General features: G+C 44.0%; 1 protein-coding gene across 4 annotated transcripts in view; it reads right to left on the bottom strand.

Annotated features, from left to right (window-relative positions):
• Nucleotides 1–1,645: 1,645 nt before the first annotated feature.
• The window catches only part of TMPRSS2 (transmembrane serine protease 2), a 53,316-nt gene continuing 30,250 nt past the window's right edge, over nucleotides 1,646–24,711 (bottom strand). For all 4 annotated transcript variants that reach the window (XM_060234236.1, XM_060234237.1, XM_060234235.1 and 1 more), the window contains 9 exons: nucleotides 24,344–24,473; nucleotides 22,329–22,439; nucleotides 21,936–21,979; nucleotides 20,786–20,960; nucleotides 19,416–19,591; nucleotides 17,724–17,819; nucleotides 15,962–16,104; nucleotides 6,199–6,351; nucleotides 1,646–3,043 (listed from right to left, as the gene is read on the bottom strand). In XM_060234236.1, the coding sequence (XP_060090219.1) occupies nucleotides 3,032–3,043; nucleotides 6,199–6,351; nucleotides 15,962–16,104; nucleotides 17,724–17,819; nucleotides 19,416–19,591; nucleotides 20,786–20,960; nucleotides 21,936–21,979; nucleotides 22,329–22,439; nucleotides 24,344–24,473 (1,040 nt within the window). In that variant the 3' untranslated portion in view covers nucleotides 1,646–3,031. The remainder of the gene's footprint in view (nucleotides 3,044–6,198; nucleotides 6,352–15,961; nucleotides 16,105–17,723; nucleotides 17,820–19,415; nucleotides 19,592–20,785; nucleotides 20,961–21,935; nucleotides 21,980–22,328; nucleotides 22,440–24,343; nucleotides 24,474–24,711) is intronic.

Raw genomic sequence — 24,711 nt, 5'->3', positions numbered from 1 at the left:
TCTGTTTGGAAAATCAATTTCTATGTCCCAAACAGTTCAATGGATCGTTGGATCGAAATGAGATTTTAGAACCTTTTAGTATAAAAGGAAAATCATAACTTTATTTCCACAGGGATGGGGAACTGGGATGGAAAACAAGAAAGACTAAGAGCTACATCTTATCACTATGAAAGACACATGGCTAAGAATGGTGATCACTCCTCCTTCTTGACCTCTGGCTACCTAGACAAAGGAAGTCACCTGACTAACTGACCAATTAACACAAACAGTCTCCCCCCCCCCCCCGATTTTCTCTTGATTGGCAGGGGGCCAAATTCCTCTTCCTAGGCAGACAATAGAGAACAAGCAAACAGTTTTAACCCTATAATGACTGGAATTTAGAACATTGCAAAAGACATGCAGAACAGATACAGAATTCCAACAGGAGGCACAGTCTGTCATGTCGTCACAGCAAATTCGGATGAGGAGGAGTGGTCTGGGAAGGATTCAGATGAGAAAGATTCCTCATCCAAACTATTTCAACCTGAACACTTCCAGAGGCTATTAAAGAAGGCCGTATCCACCTTAAACTATCCTTCTGAGGATGCAGAACCACGTTCAGGGTATCAAACTCATTTGTTACGAGGGACAAATCTCACATAAATGAGACCTTGTTGGGGCAAGCCATGTGTGTCATAAAATGTAATGCCAGGTAGTGGAGATATAAACTTTATAAAGGACAAAAGATTTTTTAAAACTAAAATATGCTTAAAAGATTAGCACTGTTGCAATATTTTGTTTATTTAACAATATCTGATAACTGACATCTCTTGCTCTGAATTAGCACATCAAAATCTGAAGACAATTTATGTGCTGTAGCAATCTTGAGTATGCTGTTCAGGTGTTCATGTGTGTGTGTGTAAGTGTATAATACTGGAGCTACCTGTCCATGAAAAATATCACCCTTCTGCTTTTGCTTCTGTTAACAAAACATTACTCCACAATCCCAGAGAAATTCTGCCACTCTCAGAATACTAGAGAGTAATTGTCACCATATATGGTTACAGTAGAACAATTAGGATCAGGGCTTTTGAGCAGGAATGCACAGAAACACAGTTCCAGCTGGCCAGTTTGGTGTAGTGGTTAAGTATGCGGACTCTTATCTGGGAGAACTGGGTTTGATTCCCCACTCCTCCACTTGCACCTGCTGGCATGGCCTTGGGTCAGCCATAGCTCTGGCAGAGGTTGTCCTTGAAAGGGCAGCTGCTGTGAGAGCCCTCTCCAGCCCACCCACCTCACAGGGTGTCTGTTGTGGGGGAGGAAGGTAAAGGAGATTGTGAGCCGCTCTGAGACTCTTTGGAGTGGAGGGCGGGATATAAATCCAATATCTTCTTCTTCTTGGTGTCAGGGGATGTGGCCTAATATGTAAATGCATTCCTGCTGGCCTTTTTCTACAAATAAAGCCCTGATTAGGATGCTAGGTCAGTTACAACTATGAAGAGACTACAGTTTGCTACAATACACTATGACTGTGTAGGAAAGAAACCTTGATTCTTGGTCTTTATTTTAGTGGAAAAGATCTCCATAGCAATTGCAAATATAAAAGTGGACTACCTGCAAAATTATCAACAAGCAGTGCTCAAAAATGCAAATTAACCAGACAAAAAAATTAGCAAAAAGTTTATTTGTATGCAAGATACATGTTGTGTTTCAAAGTCAGTAGCTAAAACACACGCTACTTAAAATGGTAGCAAACCCCATCTAACAATTATGCATAATTTATATAGGTTAACAAATCTGATTACTATGGCAACTTTAAAATAACTGATTTAAATGGCACTTGAGAGTACAGATTTTATCTGCAAAACCTGAAGCAGAAGTCTCTCCACAACAGAACATTAAAGTACATTTCAGTAGCAGCATTGTCTGTTTTCAGTCCATTACATTCAAAGCAAAGCCCAGTTTGCCAAATGTATTGCTATTGTACTATTCAGATTTCTAGGACTGTAGTAACAGTTACATTTATTTCTGCCTTCATTTTAAAAACCTTATATCTTACATAAATATCAGTTTAAAAACAAGATTAAGAAAATGTTCTGCTCAATGCAAATATTTATCAGAGTTTTATAAAATGAGGTAGTCACATGATTAAATGGGTATTACTTTCCTCAGCACAGTTGGGGAAGCCATGAATTCTTCATTATTTGCTGCTTCCTTTGCCTGAAGATGCATCTAATACAAGCCAGAACAGCCGTTATTCCAGCCTTTTGAATGCTAGTAACTTACTTATGCAGATACAACATGGCTATCCAAGTTCAACAACATCACAAAACAAAGTTCATGGACTTTCTCATTTTGTGAGCCACACTCTAATTTTGATTATTTTTAACATCACAGAAGGGGAAGTTCCATTCAAACTGAATATATATATGATCTCAGAATCAACACCACATATGCAATGTGAATGAGGAATTTTAGATACTTGAATACATATATGAGAAATTTTCCCTCTCTCAATAGTACTTCAGAGAAAATTCCTCACCCGTCATGCCCATGCATTCACCATGTAGTTCTCAACACCCCTGAAATCCTGGACTAGCCAGCAGTCCAGACACTTGTATCATGGATGTACTAAACATTAAATAACATCAAGAAAACAAGCAACAAGATTCTGTTCTTGTATTCTAATACAGTAATAGAAAGTGGCAATTTACAAATGTGATTATTATAACTTAGAATTTAAAAAAACAACACCCTGGCTGGCAATCCTCAGAAACAAAGGAAAATTCAATAATTAGTTTGATTAAAGGATTGTTAGCCATCTGAGGCACTACATTAAGGAGAGGTTTCCACAAAACCTTTATTAGGCTAGATGTCAGTGCAAATGCTACCGTTTTGCAAACATTCAGGTTATATTCCATCTGAAGTGTTGAGGACCGAGAATTTTTTTAAAAGGCACTTATTAAAATCAATTACAAAAGATCAAAAAAATCCACCACTAATGAAAAAGATTGTTCATTCCATGGAAGGGATGCAGGACAGAACACCACCATCATCTGTTTGCCTGTTAGGAAAACAAAAAAGATTCAGCACCCTCTATCCAAGAGAAATAAGTATTATTTCAGAGAGACCACTTATATGATCAGACAACCATGTAACTACTGAAGGCATCTGAACATCTTTAACATTTAGGGTGGAATCAGAGCAGAAGCAAACTGCATCAACAAATTTTGTTAAGATCAGGAGATCTCAACTCAGTTTCTCTTTCTTCCCCAAGATACTTAACTGTGGGAAATGCAGAAATGTCATTTGTTTCATGGAACTATACATTATTGGAACACGGTGATCTAAAATTAAGCAGTCAGCAGCAAAGTGAAATACTTGAAATTTTTTATCCACATACATAGGAACTGTTTCAAAATAACCAAGTCTGTAACCTTGTTCATGTAATCAACCTCAGAAATAACCTGATCCTATTTAATCACATTAATCTTCATCATGCCTAGAGAAGCAAGCATAACAAAGTGAAAAAAAGTGACAGTGCATCTCATGAACTGCCTTTCCTTCCTGCTTCTCCCCTCCCCCCACAAAAAAACAACAACCAGAAGGGAGAACTTATTTGGGGTGGGAATTTGTTGCTTCCTCCTATATTCCTCTTCATTCCCTTTCCCAGTATCATCCCACACAGTATCACTTCTGCAGCTACAACCTAATAATAATAATAAATTTTAATTTATATCCTGCCCTCCCCGCCAAGCCTATTAACTTCTCCAGGAGAAAAACATTAAAGAGGTTGTTCCAGTACTTGGAAGTCTGAGTATATCCTAAGAAATAATTCTCTTCCCTGCACACAAAGACAAATGAAGAATGAATGAAGCAATTTGAGCAAGAGGATAAGGGAAAGAAGCAGGCACCACTGGGAACACCAGAGAGCTCTAATGAGTGTTCATTAGTTTTATTTATTATTTATTCCCAGTTTTATTTATTATTTATTCCACCCTTTCCCTTGTGGGCTCAGGGTAGATCACAGTCATAATAAAAGTTAAATACAACAATAATAATATACAAGTAAAACATAACTCAAAAATATACACAGGCAGGCACATATTTCAGATGAAAAACAAATATTTTGGCTTGTTGTAGGGTTTTTTTAGCCCATAGTGGGGGAGGGCAGATAGATGATATAGACAGTAGAATGAGAGGACGTCCGCTTGCCTCAACCGAAGGCCTGGCAAAACAGTTCCATCTTGCAGGCCCTACAAAATGGAAGCAAATCCGGTAGGGCCCGGATCTTCACAGGGAGCTGATTCCACCAGGCTGGGACCAGGGCTGAAAAAGCCCTGGCCCTGGTCGAGGCAAACTGGACATCCCTTGGGCCAGAAGATGTTGGTTGGCCAATCGCAGCAGTCTTCGGGGCTCGTATGGGGAGAGGCAGTCCCTCAGGTATGTCGGTCACAGGCCTCAGAAGGCTTTAAAGGTCAATACTAAAACCCTGAAGCGGATTCGGTCCTCAATTGGTAACCAGTGCAATTTGCACAGCATCGACCAACTGCTCGCCCATAAAGGCAATCCAGTTACTAGCCATGCTGCCGCATTTTGCACCAGTTGGAGTTTCCGGATCAGCCTTAAGGGTAAGCCTGCGTAAAGCAAATTACAGTAGTCCATTCTGGAAGTGACCATTGCATGGATCGCTGTAGCTAAGTCATGGGGGGTCAGATAGGACGTTAGCTATTTGACCTGTCGGAGATGATGAAATGCAGATCGCGCAACTGCTGTGACCTGGGCCTCTATAGAAAGGGAGACATCCAGTGTTACATCTCCTCACCTTCTTGGATGGCACAGGAAGAGCACCATCCAGGGTGGGGAGATGGATGTCTGATCTTAGCCCCCCTTGGCTCAGGTACAGGACCTCCGTCTTAGTAGGATTAAGCTTCAGCCAGCTTAACGGCAACCATCCAGCCACAGCTTCTAGTGCCCTAGTCAAATGGTCCGGGGCAGCATCTGCCTGGCCGTCCATCAACAGATAAAGCTGGGTGTTATCTGCATACTGATGACAACCCAGCCCAAAACCTCGGGCAATCTGGGCAAGGGGGTGCATGTAGATGTTAAACATCACTGGCGAGAGAATAGCTCCCTGTAGCACACCACATCCAAGTGAGTGCCGCAGGAAGATCTGTTCACCAATTGCCACCCTTTGTCCCTGATCACGGAGAAAGGAGGAGAACCACTGTAAGGCTTCCCCCTGAACTCCTATATCGGCAAGGCGGTGGTCATTAGGTCATAATCGACCATGTCAAATGCTGCCAAAAGGTCTAACAACAATAGCAGCGCTGACCCACCTTGATCCAGATGCCTTCTAAGGTCATCAGTGAGAGCAACCAAGGCAGTCTCCATCCCATGGCCAGGACAAAAGCCGGACTGGAAGGGACCAAGGGTAGAGGTATCATCCAGGAAAGCTTGTAACTCCTCTGCCACCGCTTTCTCAATTACCTTACCCAAGAATGGTAGGTTTGACACAGGGCAGTAATTGGCCAGGACCATTGGGTCCAAAGATGGCTTTTTAAAAAGCGGATGAACCACTGCCTCTTTAAGTTTAGTTGGAAAAGTCCCAGTTTCCAGAGACAAGTTAACCATGTCAGCTAAAGGACCTTGGATACCCTCGCCACCTGCTTTTAGAAGCCAGGATGGACAGGGGTCCAATGGGCAAGTGGTCGGCTTCATTGCAGCCAAGATCCTGTAAATATCTTCCCAAGAAAGATGACTGAAGTGGTCCAACATAGGACCAGAGGACGGACAACAGGCTTCCAGTTCCCGTACTGTATGCAAAATAGGTCGCAAAAGCCTCACAGCCTATATCCAATTCCCTAGCTTTTAGATTGCCTGTCAGAACTGTAGTTAATGAACAAAATATCCTAGATAATTGTCCTGACACTAGGATAATGAATTATCCTAGATAATTTTCTTTGATGCAGCAAGGCTGGAATGCCGTCTGAGGTTAACATGATCCTGGCACTTTACCAGCCACTGAAAGGAAGACCCTGCATTTCTCCTTTGTTACCAAGAGTGGCTAAGATAACATACAACAAAGCAGTAAGGTCCCTCGACCAAAAACCCTGTGAGCATTTTCCAAACACTGCAGCAAACATTATCTTTGACAATGACCAAGCAAACCCAAGTTCAGAAACTGCTATCAAAACATACTTTGCAACGAAAAGTTACCTGCATATTTCTGTAAATCCAGTCTGTGAACTGAGTCATATTACCATACACTCCAGGTTTATTTACACTAGCACAGCCTGTTCCCCAACTTGTGTCACCTACTAACCACCAGAGGGCATGTTTCTCAGTTACCAATGGACCACCACTGTCGCCCTAAAATAAAAACATGAACAATTAAGATTATTGTGTGACCTTCTCACTCCATTTCATTTGGGGGCCAGGATGTTGCATGAAATGTCCCCCAGAAGTGTCATCATTATGACAGCAGCACTGACCATGACACTCTGGGATTTTTGCCTTCAAAACCATAGAATTTGCCCCCAAAACAGTGTTACCTCATGACATCCTGTTTGGGGTGAAGTTTCCCCCCAATGGCAAGCTGGGACCTAGGGGCTGGCAACCCTTGATGGGTTCAACCACAAAATGGCTACAACAGAAGGCAAAGCCATGCACACAGAAGAAGCCCAAGGGCAAAGAGGAAGAGGGGTAATTTTAAAAATATTCCAGGAAAGAAGAGTTAGAGAACAAAATCAACCTGTGGGTGCAGCTGCCATGGAAACAATGTTATTTTAATCTGTCCAATCAATCAGATTTCCAGTGAACAGCTGGAGTCCCTGCTGGGTAAGTACCTCACCTGGCTCCATTCACTTTCTAAAAACACTTTGTTTTTAGCACTAGGAAAGGTGTCAGTTGGCACTGTGAAACCCATCAGCAGCACCTCAATGGGAACACTAATTTGGCGCAGAGTGTTAAAGCTGCAGTACTGCAGTCCTAAGCTCTGCTCACGACCTGAGTTCGATCCCTGGCATAGCTGGGTTTTCAGGTAGCCGGCTCGAGGTTGACTCAGCCTTCCATCCTTCCGAGGTGGTAAAATGAGTACCCAGCTTGCTGGGGGGAAAGTGTAGATGACTGGGGAAGGCAATGGCAAACCACCCCATAAAAAGTCTGCCGTGAAAACGTGAAAGCAACGTCACCCCAGAGTCGGAAACGACTGGAGCTTGCACAGGGGACCTTTCCTTTCCTATCCCTCCCTTCCTTCAAGGAGGTTAAGGTAACATACATGATTCTCACCTCTATTTTATCCTCACAACCCCTCTGTGAAATAGGCATGACTGAGAAAGAATGACAATTCCAAGGTCCTCCAGTACATGGCACAGCAAGTGGGTCCTAGTGCAACTCTGTAACCACTACACAACCCTGGCTTTCATTTAAATAGCACCATTAACAAGCATGGCACTTTATATGATTTTAAAAACCCAGAAAAATGGAAGATACTTTACAATTTCAGAGAGGCAGCAGTGCTAGACTATTGCAGCTAAAACATTTAACAGTGCATTGACTACAATGGTCTTAGACTGGAAAAACTCTGTTTAGGATTGCACTGTAGGTCGCATACTCTAAAGACTCAACAAATAGACTTTAATGAGTCAGAGCAGCTAATGAAGTAAGCTCTGGTGCACAAAATATATACCACAGTAAATTTTTGCCTTTAAGGTTCCATGTTTTATACAATCCAAAGTCTCAATGTGTGGATGAGACGATGGTGTAGGGAGGAAGGGTTTAAGTTTGTTAGGCACTGGGATGCTTTCTGAAACAAGCGGGAGCTGTACAAAAGAGATGGTCTCCACTTATCCCCAGATGCAACCAGGCTGCTGACGCTTAAAATCAAAAAGGTGGCAGTTTTTAAACTAAATCTTGGGGGAAAGCTGACAAGAGATGAAATGTCTCTGGTTTGGGAGGACTCATCTCAAAGAGATGAAGGGTTAGCTGTTACTTTTCTACTGGGTAATGGATCAGAGTTGTCCACTGAGATGGTGACAAACAGTACGGAGTGTCTGCCAAAGTCTTGAGGCAGCAGGAGGAAGGTTCGGGCCTAACTTGCCTGGGAAATTACAGATGTTTGTATACAAATGCTAGAAGTGTTCAAAGTAAAATTGGGGAGTTGGAATGTTTAGTGTTGGGGGAAAACATAGACATTGTGGGAATTTTAGAAACTTGGTGGAATGAGGAGAATCAGTGGGACACGGTGATTCCTGGATATAAGTTATATCAGAAGGATAGGGAGGGAAGGGTTGGAGGTGGGGTGACTCTGTATGTCAGAGAGGGTATAAAGTCCAGTAAGACTGTGGTCAAAGAATTAGATTCCCTTCTAGAAATGCTTTGGGTCAAAATAGAGGGCCCAAAAGGAGATTTTACTATGGGAGTTTGTTATTGCCCACCAAATCAAATGATAGAGGAGGATTATAATATGGTGGGAAGAATAAAGATAGTGGCTAAATGCAAAAACTGTGTCGTAATAGGTGATTTTAAATACCCGCAGATTGATTGTGTTCAGGTCGAGAGAATATGTATTCAGGTCGAGAGAAAGAGATTGAGTTTCTAGATGCTCTCAATGACTGTGCTATGGAGCAGATGGTCACAGAACCTACCAGGGGTGGGGAAATCCTGGATTTGGTCCTAAATAATGCCAAAGACTTGGTGAGAGATGTAAAAGTGATCTCACCATTTGGGAGCAGTGACCATAACGTTATTGATTTCACCATTTGTATAAATAGGGAGTTGCCCCAAAAGACCAGCACAACCACGTTTAATTTTAAATGGGGTAAATTCTCTGAGATGAGGAGGCATGTGAAGAGGAAACTGAAAGGAAAGGTACATACAGTCAAAACCCTTGGGGAAGCTTGGAGGCTATTTAAAACTACAATCCTAGAAGTTCAGATAAAATATATACCTAGGGTGGCCATAATGTCTGAAGGCCAGCCAGGGACACCATGGGGGGGGGAAGGCAGGAGTGCGCGCGCGCCACCGGAAACAGGAAGTGACGTCACTTCCGGCGACGTCACTTCCGGCGACGTCATACCACCGCCGGAAACAGGAAGTGACATCACTTCCTGTGACATCATTTCCCCCGCGCCACCTGCCGGAAACGGGAAGTGACATCACTTCCTGTGACATTATTTCCCCCGCGCCACCTGCCGGAAGCAGGAAGTGACATCACTTCCTGTGACATCATTTCCCCCAAATGGCATCATTTCCCCCAAATGCCACTGCCGGAAACAGGAAGTGACTTCACAGCACTTCCTGTGACGTCCCCAAAAATCCCCCAAATATCACCGCCGGAAACAATTTTGTTCTCAAATCCTGTATATACTTCATCAGTATATGGGATAAGGCACTTTCTCAACTGTGCTGCATAATGCAGCCTATTTATTTTGTCCTGTTGGCTCTGTTGGCTCTATCTGCGCCACCTTCATCACTTTCGGGGTGTGGATCCCCCAGTGGGGTGGGCTCCCGACTCCCTCCGCCGGCTGTTTCTGATAGCCCTGCGCCCCCTCTTTCATTTGATATGTGTCCCGTGCGGGTGCCACCCTCCTGCCGGGAGATGCCGCAAAATGAGCCCCCTTGAGGCTTATGGCGGCAGGGCTCGGGGGAAGCAAGCTAGACTGCTGTTCTTTTGAGGGGTTATAGAGTGTTTCGAGCCCCTCCCTGTGGCATTGGTCCCATCGTCGTGGGACCCAGGGGGCCGGCGCAGCAGCCTGCCGAAGCAGCCTGTCACTAATAACACAGGTCGAGATGCGGAAGTGACTGACAGGCTGCTTCAGCGGGCCGCTGCGCCGGCCCCCTGGGTCCCACAACGATGGGACCGATGCCACAGGGAGGGGCTCGAAACACTCTATAACCCCTCAAAAGAACAGCAGTCTAGCTTGCTTCCCCCGAGCCCTGCCGCCATAAGCCTCAAGGGGGCTCATTTTGCGGCATCTCCCGGCAGGAGGGTGGCACCCGCACGGGACACATATCAAATGAAAGAGGGGGCGCAGGGCTATCAGAAACAGCCGGCAGAGGGAGTCGGGAGCCCACCCCACTGGGGGATCCACACCCCGAAAGTGATGAAGGCGGCGCAGATAGAGCCAACAGAGCCAACAGGACAAAATAAATAGGCTGCATTATGCAGCACAGTTGAGAAAGTGCCTTATCCCATATACTGATGAAGTAAATACAGGATCTGAGAACAAAATTGCACCAGAAGACACAAACACAAAGCTCCCTTACACTGAATCAGTGCTTGGGTCCACCAAAGTCAGTATTGTCCACTCCAGTCACAAACACAAAGCTCCCTTACACTGAATCAGTGCTTGGGTCCACCAAAGTCAGTATTGTCACATAAGAACATAACAGAAGCCCTGTTGGATCAGGCCAGTGGCCCATCCAGTCCAACACTCTGCGTCACATAAGAACATAAGAGAAGCCCTGTTGGATCAGGCCAGTGGCCCATCCAGTCCAACACTCTGCGTCACATAAGAACATAAGAGAAGCCCTGTTGGATCAGGCCAGTGGCCCATCCAGTCCAACACTCTGCGTCACATAAGAACATAACAGAAGCCCTGTTGGATCAGGCCAGTGGCCCATCCAGTCCAACACTCTGCGTCACATAAGAACATAACAGAAGCCCTGTTGGATCAGGCCAGTGGCCCATCCAGTCCAACACTCTGTGTCACATAAGAGAAGCCCTGTTGCATCAGGCCAGTGGCCCCTCCAGTCCAACACTCTGCGCCACATAAGAACATAAGGAGGGAAGGAAGGGAGGAGGGAAGGGAGGAGGGAAGGGAAGGGAAGGAAGGGAAGGGAAGGGAAGGGAAGGGAAGGGAAGGGAGGAAGGAAGGAAGGAAGGAAGGAAGGAAGGAAGGAAGGAAGGAAGGAAGGAAGGAAGGAAGGAAGGAAGGAAGGAAGGAAGGAAGGAAGGAAGGAAGGAAGGAAGGAAGGAAGGAAGGAAGGAAGGAAGGGAAGGAAGGAAGAAAGGAAGGGAGGGAGGAGGGAGGGGAGGAGGGAGGGAAGGAAGGGAGGAGGGAAGGGAGGAGGGAAGGGAAGGGAAGGGAGGAGGGAAGGGAGGAAGGAAGGAAGGAAGGAAGGAAGGAAGGAAGGAAGGAAGGAAGGAAGGAAGGAAGGGAGGGGAGGGAAGGAAGAAAGAAAGGAAGGAAGGGGGGAGGGAGGGAGGGAGGGAAGGAAGGAAGGGAAGGGAGGGAGGGAGGGAAGGAAGGGAGGGAAGGAAGGGAGGAAGAAAGGAAAGAAGGGAAGAGGGAGGGAAGAAAGGAAGGCCGCCCCCCCCCCCCGCTTTCGGCCCCCTTACCTGCGGTGGCGGTCGGCGGCGAGTCGGGCGGCGGCGGCGGGTCGGGCGGCGGCGGCGGGTCGGGCGGCGGCGGCGAGTCCAGCGGCGGGGGCGGCGGCGAGGCCAGGGAGGCGTCGGAGAGGCCTTCCTTGGCCGGCGCTGGCCCGGGAAGGCCTTCCAGAGGCTCTGGAAGGCCTTCCCGGACCAGCGCCGGGTGCTCCGCGGCCTCCCCGCGGCCTCCGCTGGTCGCTGGGGGCCTTCCAGACACTCTGGAAGGCCCCCAGCGACCAGCGGAGGCCGCGGGGAGGCCTTCGCTGGCCGGCGCTGGCCCGGGAAGGCCTTCCAGAGGCTCTGGAAGGCCTTCCCGGACCAGCGCCGGGTGCTCCGCGGCCTCCCCGCGGCCTCCGCTGGTCGCTGGGGGCCTTCCAGACACTCTGGAAGGCCCCCAGCGACCAGCGGAGGCCGCGGGGAGGCCTTCGCTGGCCGGCGCTGGCCCGGGAAGGCCTTCCAGAGGCTCTGGAAGGCCTTCCCGGACCAGCGCCGGGTGCTCCGCGGCCTCCCCGCGGCCTCCGCTGGTCGCTGGGGGCCTTCCAGACACTCTGGAAGGCCCCCAGCGACCAGCGGAGGCCGCGGGGAGGCCTTCGCTGGCCGGCGCTGGCCCGGGAAGGCCTTCCAGAGGCTCTGGAAGGCCTTCCCGGACCAGCGCCGGGGTGCTCCGCGGCCTCCCCGCGGCCTCCGCTGGTCGCTGGGGGCCTTCCAGACACTCTGGAAGGCCCCCAGCGACCAGCGGAGGCCGCGGAGAGGCCTCCCCCACCGCTGCCGGCCCCGCGCGCGCGGCGGGGAAGGCGGGGAGTGAGGGAGGGAGCGTCCAGCACGGTATAAGTGAGTGAGGGAGGGAGCGTCCAGCACGGCACGCAGGCGCAGGGACGCTCCCTCCCTCACTCCCCGCCTTCCCCGCCCGCGCCCGCGGCCCACCGGCTCCTGGGCTGCCTAAACCGGGACCTTTAATGGTCCCGGTATAGGCAGCCCGGGATCCGGGATTGGGTGGCCAGATCCGGGAATGTCCCGGGAGACCGGGACGGTCTGGCCACCCTATATATACCACAAGTTAGGAAAGGCACAAACAGGTATAAGAAAAGGCCTGCATGGTTAACAAACAAAGTAATGGAAGCTGTAAAAGGTAAGAAGGACTCCTTTAAACGGTGGAACACTAGTCTAAGTGAGATTAATAAAAGGGAACACAGGCTGTGGCAAATCAAATGCAAGTCTGTGTTCAGCAGGCAAAAAAGGGACTATGAGGAGCATATTGCAAAAAAACATAAAGACCAACAATAAAAATTTCTTCACTTGGGTAACATCCCTCCTTGTTTAATTCAGCCCAGGTGAAGAAAGAAGGACTTTTTTTTTCTTCTTGACCTTAATTTTAATTTTAAGGTCTCCAGGGACTGAGATATATAGTTAGAATTTATTCTTTATGGATTTTTTTTTGAGAGTAGAAGGAATAATCAAGATATAGAAGAAGGAAAATAAGAAGTTATATTGAATGCTTCTGGTATTAAGTTTTAAAAAATCTGTTAGGGAAAGCAGCATTGTTAAGCTTAATTATTCCTCTGCTATAAAAAAACAGAAAATATAAATAGACACATATATATATTAAGTGGTGTGGAATGGTAACATTTGAGATATTTTTAAGTTGCGTTGTTTTTGATTTGTTATTATGGTACACCTACCTGTTGGAACAGGTAGTAATTGTAATGAGTCTATAATAAAAAATTTGAGTATGAAAATTTCTTCAAATATATTAGAAGCAGGAAATCAGCCAGGGAAGCAGTGGGGCCCTTGAATGACCAAGTGGTAAAAGGATTACTGAAGGAGGATAGGGAAATGGCTGAGAAGCTGAATGCATTTTTTGCCTCAGTCTTCACTGTGGAAATGAGAAGTGTTTGCCCGCTCCAGAACCACTAATTTTGGAAGGGGTGTTGAAAGAGTCAAATTGAGGTGACAAGAGAGGAGGTCCTACAACTAATTGACAAATTAAAAACTAATAAGTCACCAGGTCCGGAAGGCATACATCCAAGAGTTCTGAAAGAACTCAAAGATGAACTTGTGGATCTCCTGACAAAAATATGTAATCTTTCATTGAAATCTGCCTCCGTTCCTGAGGACTGAAAGGTAGCAAATGTCACCCCCATCTTTAAAAAGGGTTCTAGAGGCGATCTGGGAAATTACAGGCCAGTCAGTCTGACTTCAATATCGGGAAAGTTGATAGAAACCATTATCAAGAACAGAATGAGTAGGCACACTGATGAACACAAGTTATTGAGGAAGACTCAGCTTGGGTTCTGTAAGGGAAGATCTTGTCTCACTAACCTTCTACAGTTCTTTGAGGGGGTGAACAAACATGTGGACAAAGGGGACCCAATAGATGCTGTTTACCTTGACTTCCAGAAAGCTTTTGATAAAGTTCCTCATCAAAGGCCCCTTAGTAAGCTCGAGAGCCATGGAGTAAAAGGACAGGTCCTCTTGTGGATCAAAAACTGGCTAATTAATAGGAAGCAGAGAGCGAGTATAAATGGGCAGTCTTCACAGTGGAGGACAGTAAGCAGTGGGGTGCCACAGGGCTCAGTACTGGGTCCCATGCTCTTTAATTTGTTCATAAATGATCTGGAGTTGGGAGTAAGCAGTGAAGTGGCCAAGTTTGCAGATGACACTAAATTGTTCAGGGTGGTGAGAACCAGAGAGGATTCTGAGGCACTCCAAAGGGATCTGTTGAGGCTGGGTGAGTGGGCGTCAACGTGGCAGATGAGGTTCAATGTGGCCAAGTGCAAAGTAATGCACACTGGGGCCAAGAATCCCAGCTACAAATACAAGTTGATGGGTTGTGAACTGGCAGAGACTGACCAAGAGGGTCATGGTAGATAACTCACTGAAAATGTTGCGATTGCAATAAAAAAGGCCAATACCATGCTGGGAATTATTAGGAAGGAAACTGAAAACAAATCAGCCAGTATCATAATGCCCCTGTATAAATCGATGGTGTGGTCTCATTTGGAATACTGTGTACAATTCTGGTCACCGCACCTCAAAAAGGATATTATAGCTTTGGAAAAAGTCCAGAAAAGGGCAACTAGAATGATTAAAGGTTTGAAACACTTTCCCTATGAAGAAAGGTTAAAATGCTTGGGGCTCTTTAGCTTGGAAAAATGTCGACTGCAGGGTGACATGATAGAGGTTTACAAGATTATGCATGGGATGGAGAAAGTAGATAAAGAAGTACTTTTCTCCCTTTCTCACAATACAAGAACTCGTGGGCATTCAATGCAATTGCTGAGCAGTCAGGTTAAAACGGATAAAAGGAAGTACTTCTTCACCCAAAGGGTGATTAACCACAGGTGGTGGTGACAGCTACAAGCATAGCCAGCTTTAAGAGGGGACTGGATAAAAATATGGAGCAGAGGTCCATCAGTGGCTATTAGCCACAGTGTGTGTGTGTGTGTGTGTGTATATATATGTGTGTGTATGTATATGTGTGTGTTTGTGTGTGTGTGTGTGTATTGGCCACTGTGTGATACAGTGTTGGACTAGATGGGCCATTGATCTGATCCAACATGGCTTCTCTTATGTTCTTATCAGATACAGCCTTTTGAGAATCAAGGATCTAGAAACTATTCACTACTGCAAGACACACAAAATGGGGATCCTTTTGGGGGTGGGGGGGTACAACATAACCATTTGCATAATAATGGAGGCCACTAAACATTACCATGTGAATGCAGAGTGTTTTCCCTCTTTGCCCCCATTTCTTATACAAGTCCCCTAGGGGCATAAATGCTCTGTAGCCAAAGCCCTGAAAGCCTGGGAAGATGGCCAACTCCAGGAGAGGCAGCATTTTTGTCACCAGTAAGTTGTTCCTCACTCCACCCCCACAGCCCCCTACACCCACTCAACAGCAGAAGAGGCACACAGTGCAGATGCACAGTCTGACTCACATGCTTCTGGTCCTTGTGCTGGGAGGTCAGTGGAGGAGCTACCTAGTCATTCACCCAAACCCTATAATATCTCCACTGACATGGCTTTGCCGTCAACAGAACAGCAGCTATTAATCCCCAAGCAACTAATTCTCCGTTTAGGAGTGAGAGAGAGGAGAGGGAGAGAATTTGCCTTTTATTCCATTTAATGGTATACCTGTCAACTTCTTTTATCCCCATGTACTTTTTACATCTTAATCTCTTAATAATATTGGTCCTCTGTACCTAGCACGACCCATCCCAAAGTTTAGGTAAGAAGTTGCTTAATATTCCACTTTTGTGCCATATGAAACATCTGTTAGGGCATGAAGTAGGGCTCTCAATGCTGGTGCCAGTACTGAAGGACTCACTGCCAGAAAATGTCCAAGGAATATAAATACTCATTTGGGGGGAATACTGCAAGAACACTCTTCAGCAAGCCTTCAACAAGGCGGTTCCCAATAGCTTTTCTGTACAGCTTTAAAGACTGAACTTCAATATGCAGGAAGCTGAGAAATGTTACTTAGCACCTGGAAGAGATTTTCATCAAAAGACACTCACATGTCTTTTTCCAGTTTATTTATCACTTGTGTGTTCCATATGTATAATTTTCAAAGCAGTTGATTTTCAACAGCTAAAATAAAGATACTACCTGACAAGAATCCACTTTTCCATCTAGATATCCAGCACAAATCATAGTAGGCAGAATATACCCATTATAAACCTGTCTTGTATTACATCTAGAGGATTCTATCAGATGTACACTCGCAGCATAGAGTTCTTTTGAGGTATTTCCTAAAACATTTAAAAAAGAAAGACAAAGATGATGTAATACTGTACATTCAAATCCCAATTGCTTAAGTACTCATCTACAGTGTCTACAACATGCCATGGAATTGAAAGACATACAAAAATATTAAATTAAATGCAGCACCTTATGCAATGTTTTGTCTCATTTAAAAAGAATTCTGTACATTTGTTTAGATCTTTGTGGTTTCAAATAATGCCCATCAGGTTTGTAGAAGAGTAATACAAGACAATCCCTGGTGTTACTGCCTGATGGTACATCTGACAGATACATTAAAAAAGGTAGTCCCCTGTGCAAGCACCAGTCGTTTTCGACTCTGGTATGATGTTGCTTTCACAACGTTTTCACAGCAGACTTTTTACGGGGTGGTTTGCCATTGCCTTCCCCAGTCATCTACACTTTCCCCCCAGCAAGCTGGTTACTCATTTTACTGACCTTGGAAGGATGGAAGGCTGAGTCAACCTGGAGCCAGCTACCTGAACCAGCTTCCACTGGGATCGAACTCAGGTCGTGAGCAGAGGGCTCCGACTGTAGTACTGCAGCTTTACCACTCTGTATACATAGCTCTGAGCAGTTTTGTAACAAATGCCTCCTTAAGACTCACATATTTAAATAAAGATTTCACTATGACTGCAATAAATGTAGTGCAATTCACCTTGTTTTGGTGCCCTGTCCAACAATTTGGAAAGGAATTCATGTATGCTTATTTAGGTGTTATGATTACTTAACATTTGTGTTTAGTATTAAATTGTTCTATTATTTTATGGCTTGCTCTTGTAAGTAGTTAAAACATTTAATTGACCAATAAATGGAACTGATTTTTTTTAAGAAAAGGTATTTAAAATATTTGTACCTCACCATTCCTCCACAGGGCCTAAAGTAAATATAGTACTTTAAATTATCAGCGTTTATCTCCTCATTATTATTATTTTTGCTGGCAAGCAATGAAGCTGGGAGGGGGAAGAGTAACTTGCTAAAGATCTCCTTGTTCCAGTATATCACTACTGAACCACTTCAGCTTATTCACTGCAGCCAGTGCCAGCCCAAGGGGCGCATGGCACCCCAGGCAGGCACCCCCCACCACTGCCCCATCGTGCACCCCCTCCTTCCCTTCCCATCCAGTCACCTATCCCCCCCCCCAACACAATCAGAGCGTGCCACGCCTGGGTTGTACTGGCCGCAATGTGGCATGTATCTTCTTTTTCAAAGAATGTGCTGGAGGCTTCTCCCCCCTCTGTTCCAGAACTGGAAGCACAGCGCCCAGACCCAGGCGCGGAGTACTCTAATCGCATCAGGGGAGGGGGGGAGGAAAATGAATGGGAAGAGAAAGGAGGGGCGGGCAGCAGTGGCAGCCAGCAAAGGAGGCAGGCAAACTAGGCGCTCACCTGGAACACCAGGAGTGGAGGAGCCCAATTCAGCTCCCCCACCCTCCCAGCACCCTAGTTTGCCTTGTGGGTGAGCCGGCCCTGACTGCATCAAAGTCAATTATTTTAACTCTACTAAAAATGTACAATGTGCTCCATTGGGAGCCTAATATACACTGTAAAGTGTTTGATTCAACTAATGCATAGTTACAGCAACTGGTTTTAAGGGTAATCAGTTTTACCTCCTTGGCGTTGTGCTCCCCATCCAGATATCCAACAGCGTTGTTCAGGCTGAAACATCATTCCTGGGTTGGGCAAACAAACTGGCCTTATAACTTCTGTTAAATAAGAACATATTGTTAATCAGTAACTTTTTTAGAACACAGGGTTAGACGGGAACTTCACAGTTATCACTTTGGACAGAAATGCAGATGTAACTAACTAATCCAAAAAGAAAATTGCTACTAGTTGCCCTTGGGGGGGGGGGGCTAGATTATACTTGTTTTTGCCTACCTACACACAAGAAGGAAAGGAAGGGAAACACTGCACTGCAAACAGCACAATAACTCCATGTGGATTAGGCTCAGAGAAATGTTTTAAACAAATGTGTTCCACTTACAGTAGAGATATTTATGGAACAGACATCATGTCATCACATTAATGGCAAGGTATACCAACCCCTAGAGTAAGTCACAAATACTTCCACATAGGGGAGGGGCAAAGCTGCCTTTCAATAGCAGTCTCTAATGCTCTGCAGGGTCCCTCTTCAGAAGCTGTGCAATCACTGTGGCTTTTCAGAGCGGAGACCTGCCTCTTGAAAAAGGAAATCTGTAAATCCTTCCTTCAAGCCCATTTAACAGTAGCTTGTTTTTATGGTTTTATTGTTGTTGAAATCCAACTACTATGCTGTTTTACAGTCATGCTACAGTTATGCTGCATAAGACAAATTATTTCAATGAGAAGCAGAACTAGCCCTGTGTAGGATTGCACCCTAGCGACTAGCTTTTCTGTCACTGCTGTTCACATTGCATGCAACCATTTCTTGTGCACAAAGTAATTTTCCCTAATGCTAATTTTCCCTAATTATCCTAGTATTTGTTTTCCATCAATCATTCACATCCACTGACTGAACCTCTTAGTAAGTGGATAGTAGTAGACAAGACAAGGTAAAAGGCAAATGACAGTGTGGCTCTAGTATGTTACTAGGGTGTGAAACATTTTAACTTTCCCCTGCTGGGGGACTCTGATAAACAAACTGAAACACAACATACAAGGCTGCAGTAAGAAAGGAGGGTGAAATAATTTTCTTTCTCTTTCCGTGGCAGAAAGGTTGCTCTAGTACAGAGCAAAGAGGGAAAGGAAGGCAATTTCATCCAGTTCCTGCTCTTTGTGGGCATCCCTTGTGTTATAGAACATTCTTGATCCCAGGGTCCCCTGATGCTCAGCCGAGAACTTTTGATCCACCCCAATGAAGATCACACAGAACATGCTTATTGCACTGGCTCTATTTTTAAAAGTGTGATAAGCCGTTTGCTAACTCAGCTACAGTCATTAGACAGCATTCATTACCAGCAGCAAAGGAGGGTAAGTCCTCAATTTTCTACTGAATTATAAGAACTCATAAGCCATAAGAGCCAGACCTATATTATAATTACTTTATACCAGGGGTGGCCAATGGTAGCTCTCCAGATGTTTTTTGCCTACAACTCCTATCAGCCCCAGCCAGCATGGCCAATGACTGAGGCTGATGGGAGTTGTAGGCAAAAAACACCGTTGGCCACCCCTGCTTTATACTGATTTAATATACCGGTAATTATAATTTTGCGCAAAATTAATCTGCCTTTCTACTTAATAGCCTTCAAGTTGGCACAGCCTATTGTTACCTGCCAACAGGAAGGCAGGATACGTTTTAAAAAGGTAAATATAACGCATACCATTAAAAGTCAGAGGAGATTGCAACTTCATAAGAGCAACATCATTGTTTTTAGTCTCTGAATCATAGTTTGGATGAGAGATGATTTTTACTACTTTGTGTCCCTTTGGTCGAAGCATTTCCTGCTGCAACAGAATTCCAGCATAAACTCTCCAGTAAAATGGCTGAGAATATGACCTAAAAAAAAAAAAAGCACAATAAAAAGACCAAAAGCTAACTATCGGTATTTCCACTTCTTCATTACTGAAGCATTAGCTTCTAGTGCCAAAGCTTTGGCATTCTTTTGATGAGTGATTCCACTCATGCTGAAACCCTCTATAGAGGAACGACAGGAGCAAATACATTCAGAACATTTGACTGAAAGAGAAAACAGCAAGCAGCATAAACATTCCATCTTCCATGCTATTTCAGTAGGTCCAAAGGTAAGGAAGCAGTACATATGATTCATATTTCTGTGCAAAAACTGAGCTAATGAAATTATAACCTTATGAAATTTTAAAGAAGATATTGGATTTATATCCCGCCCTCCACTCCAAATTTCAGAGTCTCAGAGTGGCTCACAATCTCTTTACCTACCTCCCCCACAAGAGACATCCTGTGAGGTGGGTGGGACTGAGAGGTCTCTCACAGCAGCTGCCCTTTCAAGGACAACCTCTGCCAGAGCTATTGCTAACCCAAGGCCATTCCAGAAGGTGCAAATGGAGGAGTGGGGAATCAAACCTGGTTCTCCCAGATAAGAGTCACTACACCAATACCTTTCACTGAATTATATGTAACACATATTTCAAAGTAGCATTGCCAATACCCAGGTGGGGGCAGAGGATCCCCGGGTTTAGAGGCCCTCCTCCCACTTCAGGGTCATCAGAAAGCAGATGGAGGGGTGGGAAATGTCTGCGGGGAACTCTATTATAACCTATGGAGACTTATCCCCTTAGAAAATAATGGAGAATTTACCTGTGGGTATCTAGGGCTCGTGGGACTGTCTTTTGAGGTAGAGGCAGCAAAATTGCAGCATAGCATCCAGTGCCTCTCCCCAAAATACTCCCCAAGTTTCAAAAAGATTGGACCAGGGGGTGCCATTCTATGAGCCCCAAAAGAAGGTGCCCCTATCCTTCATTATTTCCTATGGAAGGAAGGCATTTAAAAGGTGTGCGGTCCCTTTAAATGTGATGACCAGAACTCCCTTTGGAGTTCAATTATGCTTGCCACACCCTTTCTCCTGGCTCCACCCCAAAGTCTCCTGGCTCCAGTCCCAAAGTCCCCAGATATTTCTTGAATTGGACTTGGCAACCCTATTCCAAAGAGCACATTTCAATGAAATGCCAGTACACAGTTTAGAAGATCCCATGGCAGAAATCATTCAGGACTTACCCTTCCACACAATGAGCTGCTGTAACAATCCATTCAGGAGTGATGATGGACCCACCACACAGATGAGTTCCTTGGATATGAAGGCTGACTTGCCATGGCCATTCCCCAAGTGCAGCTACAGTTCCACCCACAATTCTGTTTCGAGGATTTGAGTTTTTACTTGACAAGCCACATTCTGTTAAAATAAAATTAAGCAAAATAAATAGAACCAGAAGATGCTATGGGCACATTCACCTTTCTACCGTTATGCCTCTCTCATTACTATCATCCAGTATCTCTGGCAGAACATACAACAGTATATATTGAACATAAAATTAGATGTAACTTCAGTGAATTAGGTTAAGTAGGGTGAGCTTTTAGATCAGGGGTAAATGCGGCCCAGGAGCTGAATCAGGCTCTTGGAGGACTTCTATCAGGCCCCTGAGCAATTGGCTGTCATCTGCTTCTTTCTCCCTCCCTCTTGTTTCCTTTGCAAGCCTTGCTCAATCACACAGGAGCTACAGAGCAAAACCTCTATTTTATTGGTTGAGTCTCCTCTGCCCCTGGTCCCCTGGGCAGGGAGGGAAAGAGTCAGAGTTTCCTTTGTCCAGTTCCCTGGATCCCATGGGAGAAATACAAAGAAAGCACCATTAAGGCCAATGAGTGCTAATGTTTTGAGCATGTTTTATTTTAAGTTTTTTTTTAAAAAAAAAATCTTTAATTGTGTTTATCTGTGTCCTTTATAAAGTTTATAACTCTGCTACCTGATCTTAAATAGGTACACATACGACCTGGTCCAACATGGCTTGGCCTGACAAGGTCTCATTTATGTCAGATCTGGCCCTCATAACAAATGAGTTCAACACTTCTCTTTTAGATATCAGTTGTTCAGGCCCTGTCAATGAAAACCCAAGGTCTCCTTTGTCCATATCTAGTGCTCCATCGTCTATAGCACACTTGCTCTCTCTAGTTGACCTAAAGAATCTCAGAAAGAACCATCCTCCACTTAGCAGAAGATATTATTGTACTACTTATTGAAGGTAATTTTCATTTTTATCATAACCTGTTTTCCTCATTTTTTACATTCATCTGTGCACAATTCAGTTATTGAAATATGCCAGTCAAAACAAATCAACCAAAAATAAAAGTTCAGTAGTATTACACCACTTACTTATGCATCTTAAGGATACTACAGTTCCTGATGAACACTGCTTGCTGCAATACAAAAATGAAATTGAAGACTTAAACAATATATGGACACGTAAGCCTGCTCACACAATTGTTTTCAAGCATCCTCTACATTTTGACTGTTGTATCAAAGTTCCAAGTGATGGTAAAGTACTTTCATGAACTATGGATGCTTTGCTTTCATGTGCTCAAACACGACTTAGCAGAAAAAAATAAATTTGGAACTTACAGATTGTACTGTGTTAGGTCAAAATACCCTTAGAGGCACAGGTAGAACTATTTTACAGTTGTTTTAATCAAGCAGCATTACCATTCATTTCTTTGGCATGCTTGCCAGTAATGATTTCAGGAGCTACAGGCAGAAGTAAAGTATCACCTGTTATACAGTTTCTTGTATAAGTCTGTATCATCAGCACTTGTATTCAGCCTCATAAAGCTTATAAATGGAGAAGTGAGTTTTGTTGCCTTGCTGTTGAAGTACGTGTCCCTGTAAAAGACAAAAAAAACCCCCAAAAAGTTCAGTCAAAAACTTTAGCAAGAAAAAACCTCTCCTCTACTTACAGGCCCTTTCCTACCATCTCTGACTACTGTGCAATAGCACCCAACAGCTAACCTCCCTCTCCCCTGCAGTAATAGATTTCCAGTTTTGTTTCTTCTGCCACCTTAGTGTAGTCACTGCTCAAGTCTTTTTCTGTCACTAGAAAGCCAGCCGCCTAGCTCCATGAAACTGATAGGAAATTTAGGTTCCAATAGCAGCAGGACTGAAGAAGTCTTCAAAACATGGAACCAATATGCATCTTCATGAGTTTGTTCATCCCTGTCCAGATCTAGGAATTTTATAGTCTCTGTCAGGTCTTCTTGGGCTCTCAGATTGTTAGTGGATTTTATGGGACTTCTGTGGTTCCTTTTTATTCTGATGGAACCCTCAGTTCATGGTGTTTGGTGCCTGTGAGCACTTTAGAAATTGTTACTGTATCTTTAAATGTGTTTAGGTGCCTAAGCTCAAGCTGAGCCACTGTTTTTTGTAAGTAAATGTCACATTGTTTTTGTAAGTAATTGTCACATTGTTGTGAATAGCATTATAAGTATTGTTATATAGATTGATAAAACTGCAGAAGTTTTTTAGTATACTTTATTGATGGTTTACATCAGTGGTACTTTTCCTGACTACCTGGAGGTTGGCAACCCTATAAGAACCTCTCCCGAAGGCTGAATTTTTACTAAAATAATCTAATATTTATTCACCCTGATACACTGAGTTTCAAACATGCATGTATGCCACATGATGACTGTGTGAGCCAAACAGAAACGTTTGGGAATTGTGATGCTTTAAATATATACCTTATTAAGTCCAAAAATAAATTGAGAACCTCTGCTTAATATTTCAGCATCAGAACTATATCAGAGCCTTTTTAAAACAAAAGTTTATTCTTTACTCTTACATGTATCTTTATATAGATAAAACTTTGCAAGACTGTTTAAAATGAATTAAAATACCATTGTTACACAAATTTCTCTTGGATTTTTTTTGTATGTTACTCTAGCTATCAAGGAATTTAAAATGATAGGTACATAGTAAATATTGCCACCCAGGATCTATCATTAAGAGATACTTCCTGAAATTACGCTACAGCAAATCAATATACTAGTTCAATATACTAGTTCAATACCTTTTGGTGACATAAGCTCTAGGCCAATAGTTTATTCAAAATGCAAACACTAAAGTAACAGGAAACAGAGTAGAGACATGTTATCTTAGAACTATTCAACAACTATGGAATTTAAAGTGACACAACAGCAAGATCTCTGGGAAATATTGTTTAATCTCTTCAAGCAATTGCACCAAAATATATGTAAAGAAACTATAGATACAGGAACTTTAAATTGCTTTGGTATACTCAGCCCACATTACAGTCATTTATTTTAATCTTCCCCCAATCACCTGTCTAGCATGTGCTATAAGTTTCTAAATACTTCTTAAAAGTATCTCAAGCAACAGCATTACAGTATTCTAGTACGAACATCTCTAAGACATTAATAATCATAGTGAGATCCCTCCTATCAAGAAAGGTATGCTTCCTTGTAGACCAAGCAGAAGTAGTTGAATAATGTTCCTAGCCTCAGTCACCAGCTGGCAATCCAGGAACAGAGGTGGACCTAAGAGTAGCACAAGCTATGAACAAAAGTTTCAAAGGCAGTGCAACTCCAACAAGGGTACAAACATCTGCGCCAAAGACTTTATTGAAAATATCACTATATATTGGTTTTTTTAAAGTGTTCAGTCTGATTAAAAATTCTAGATAACTCCAAAAAACTCACACCATGTTTTGAGGTATTTGTTTGGTCCTAATAAAAGGTATCCCATGACTTTTGCTATTGGATTATACTTACTTATTATATCCCATGTCTATACAGGCAGTCCTCCCATAGTCATCATTCCAGTCATCATAGCATACAGGGTACCAATCTTTGCTTTCCGCTGAATAGACTTCCAGGAGAAATCTTGATCCATAAAGCCTAACTACAATAAAATAAGTTTGTCAGTGACCTTGAGAGTTATTGTTTTTTATTTTTACATTTATCAAAGTTCATAAGAAGATCAAGGGATGATTCACACAACAGTTTACAAGTGATGTTCTGTCTGTCCAGAAGTCTCTTTATACCTGAAAAAATGCCAGAGCAATGCCCCCACAGGCCATCTCAGCAACATCACCACTGTCATTTACTGTTGAGCAATGTCACACTTGGCTGACAAACAG

This window comes from Heteronotia binoei, chromosome 3 (genome assembly GCF_032191835.1).
Source record: "Heteronotia binoei isolate CCM8104 ecotype False Entrance Well chromosome 3, APGP_CSIRO_Hbin_v1, whole genome shotgun sequence".
Classification (NCBI taxonomy): Eukaryota; Metazoa; Chordata; class Lepidosauria; order Squamata; family Gekkonidae; genus Heteronotia; species Heteronotia binoei.
This window is presented reverse-complemented; position numbering and strand designations above follow the sequence as displayed.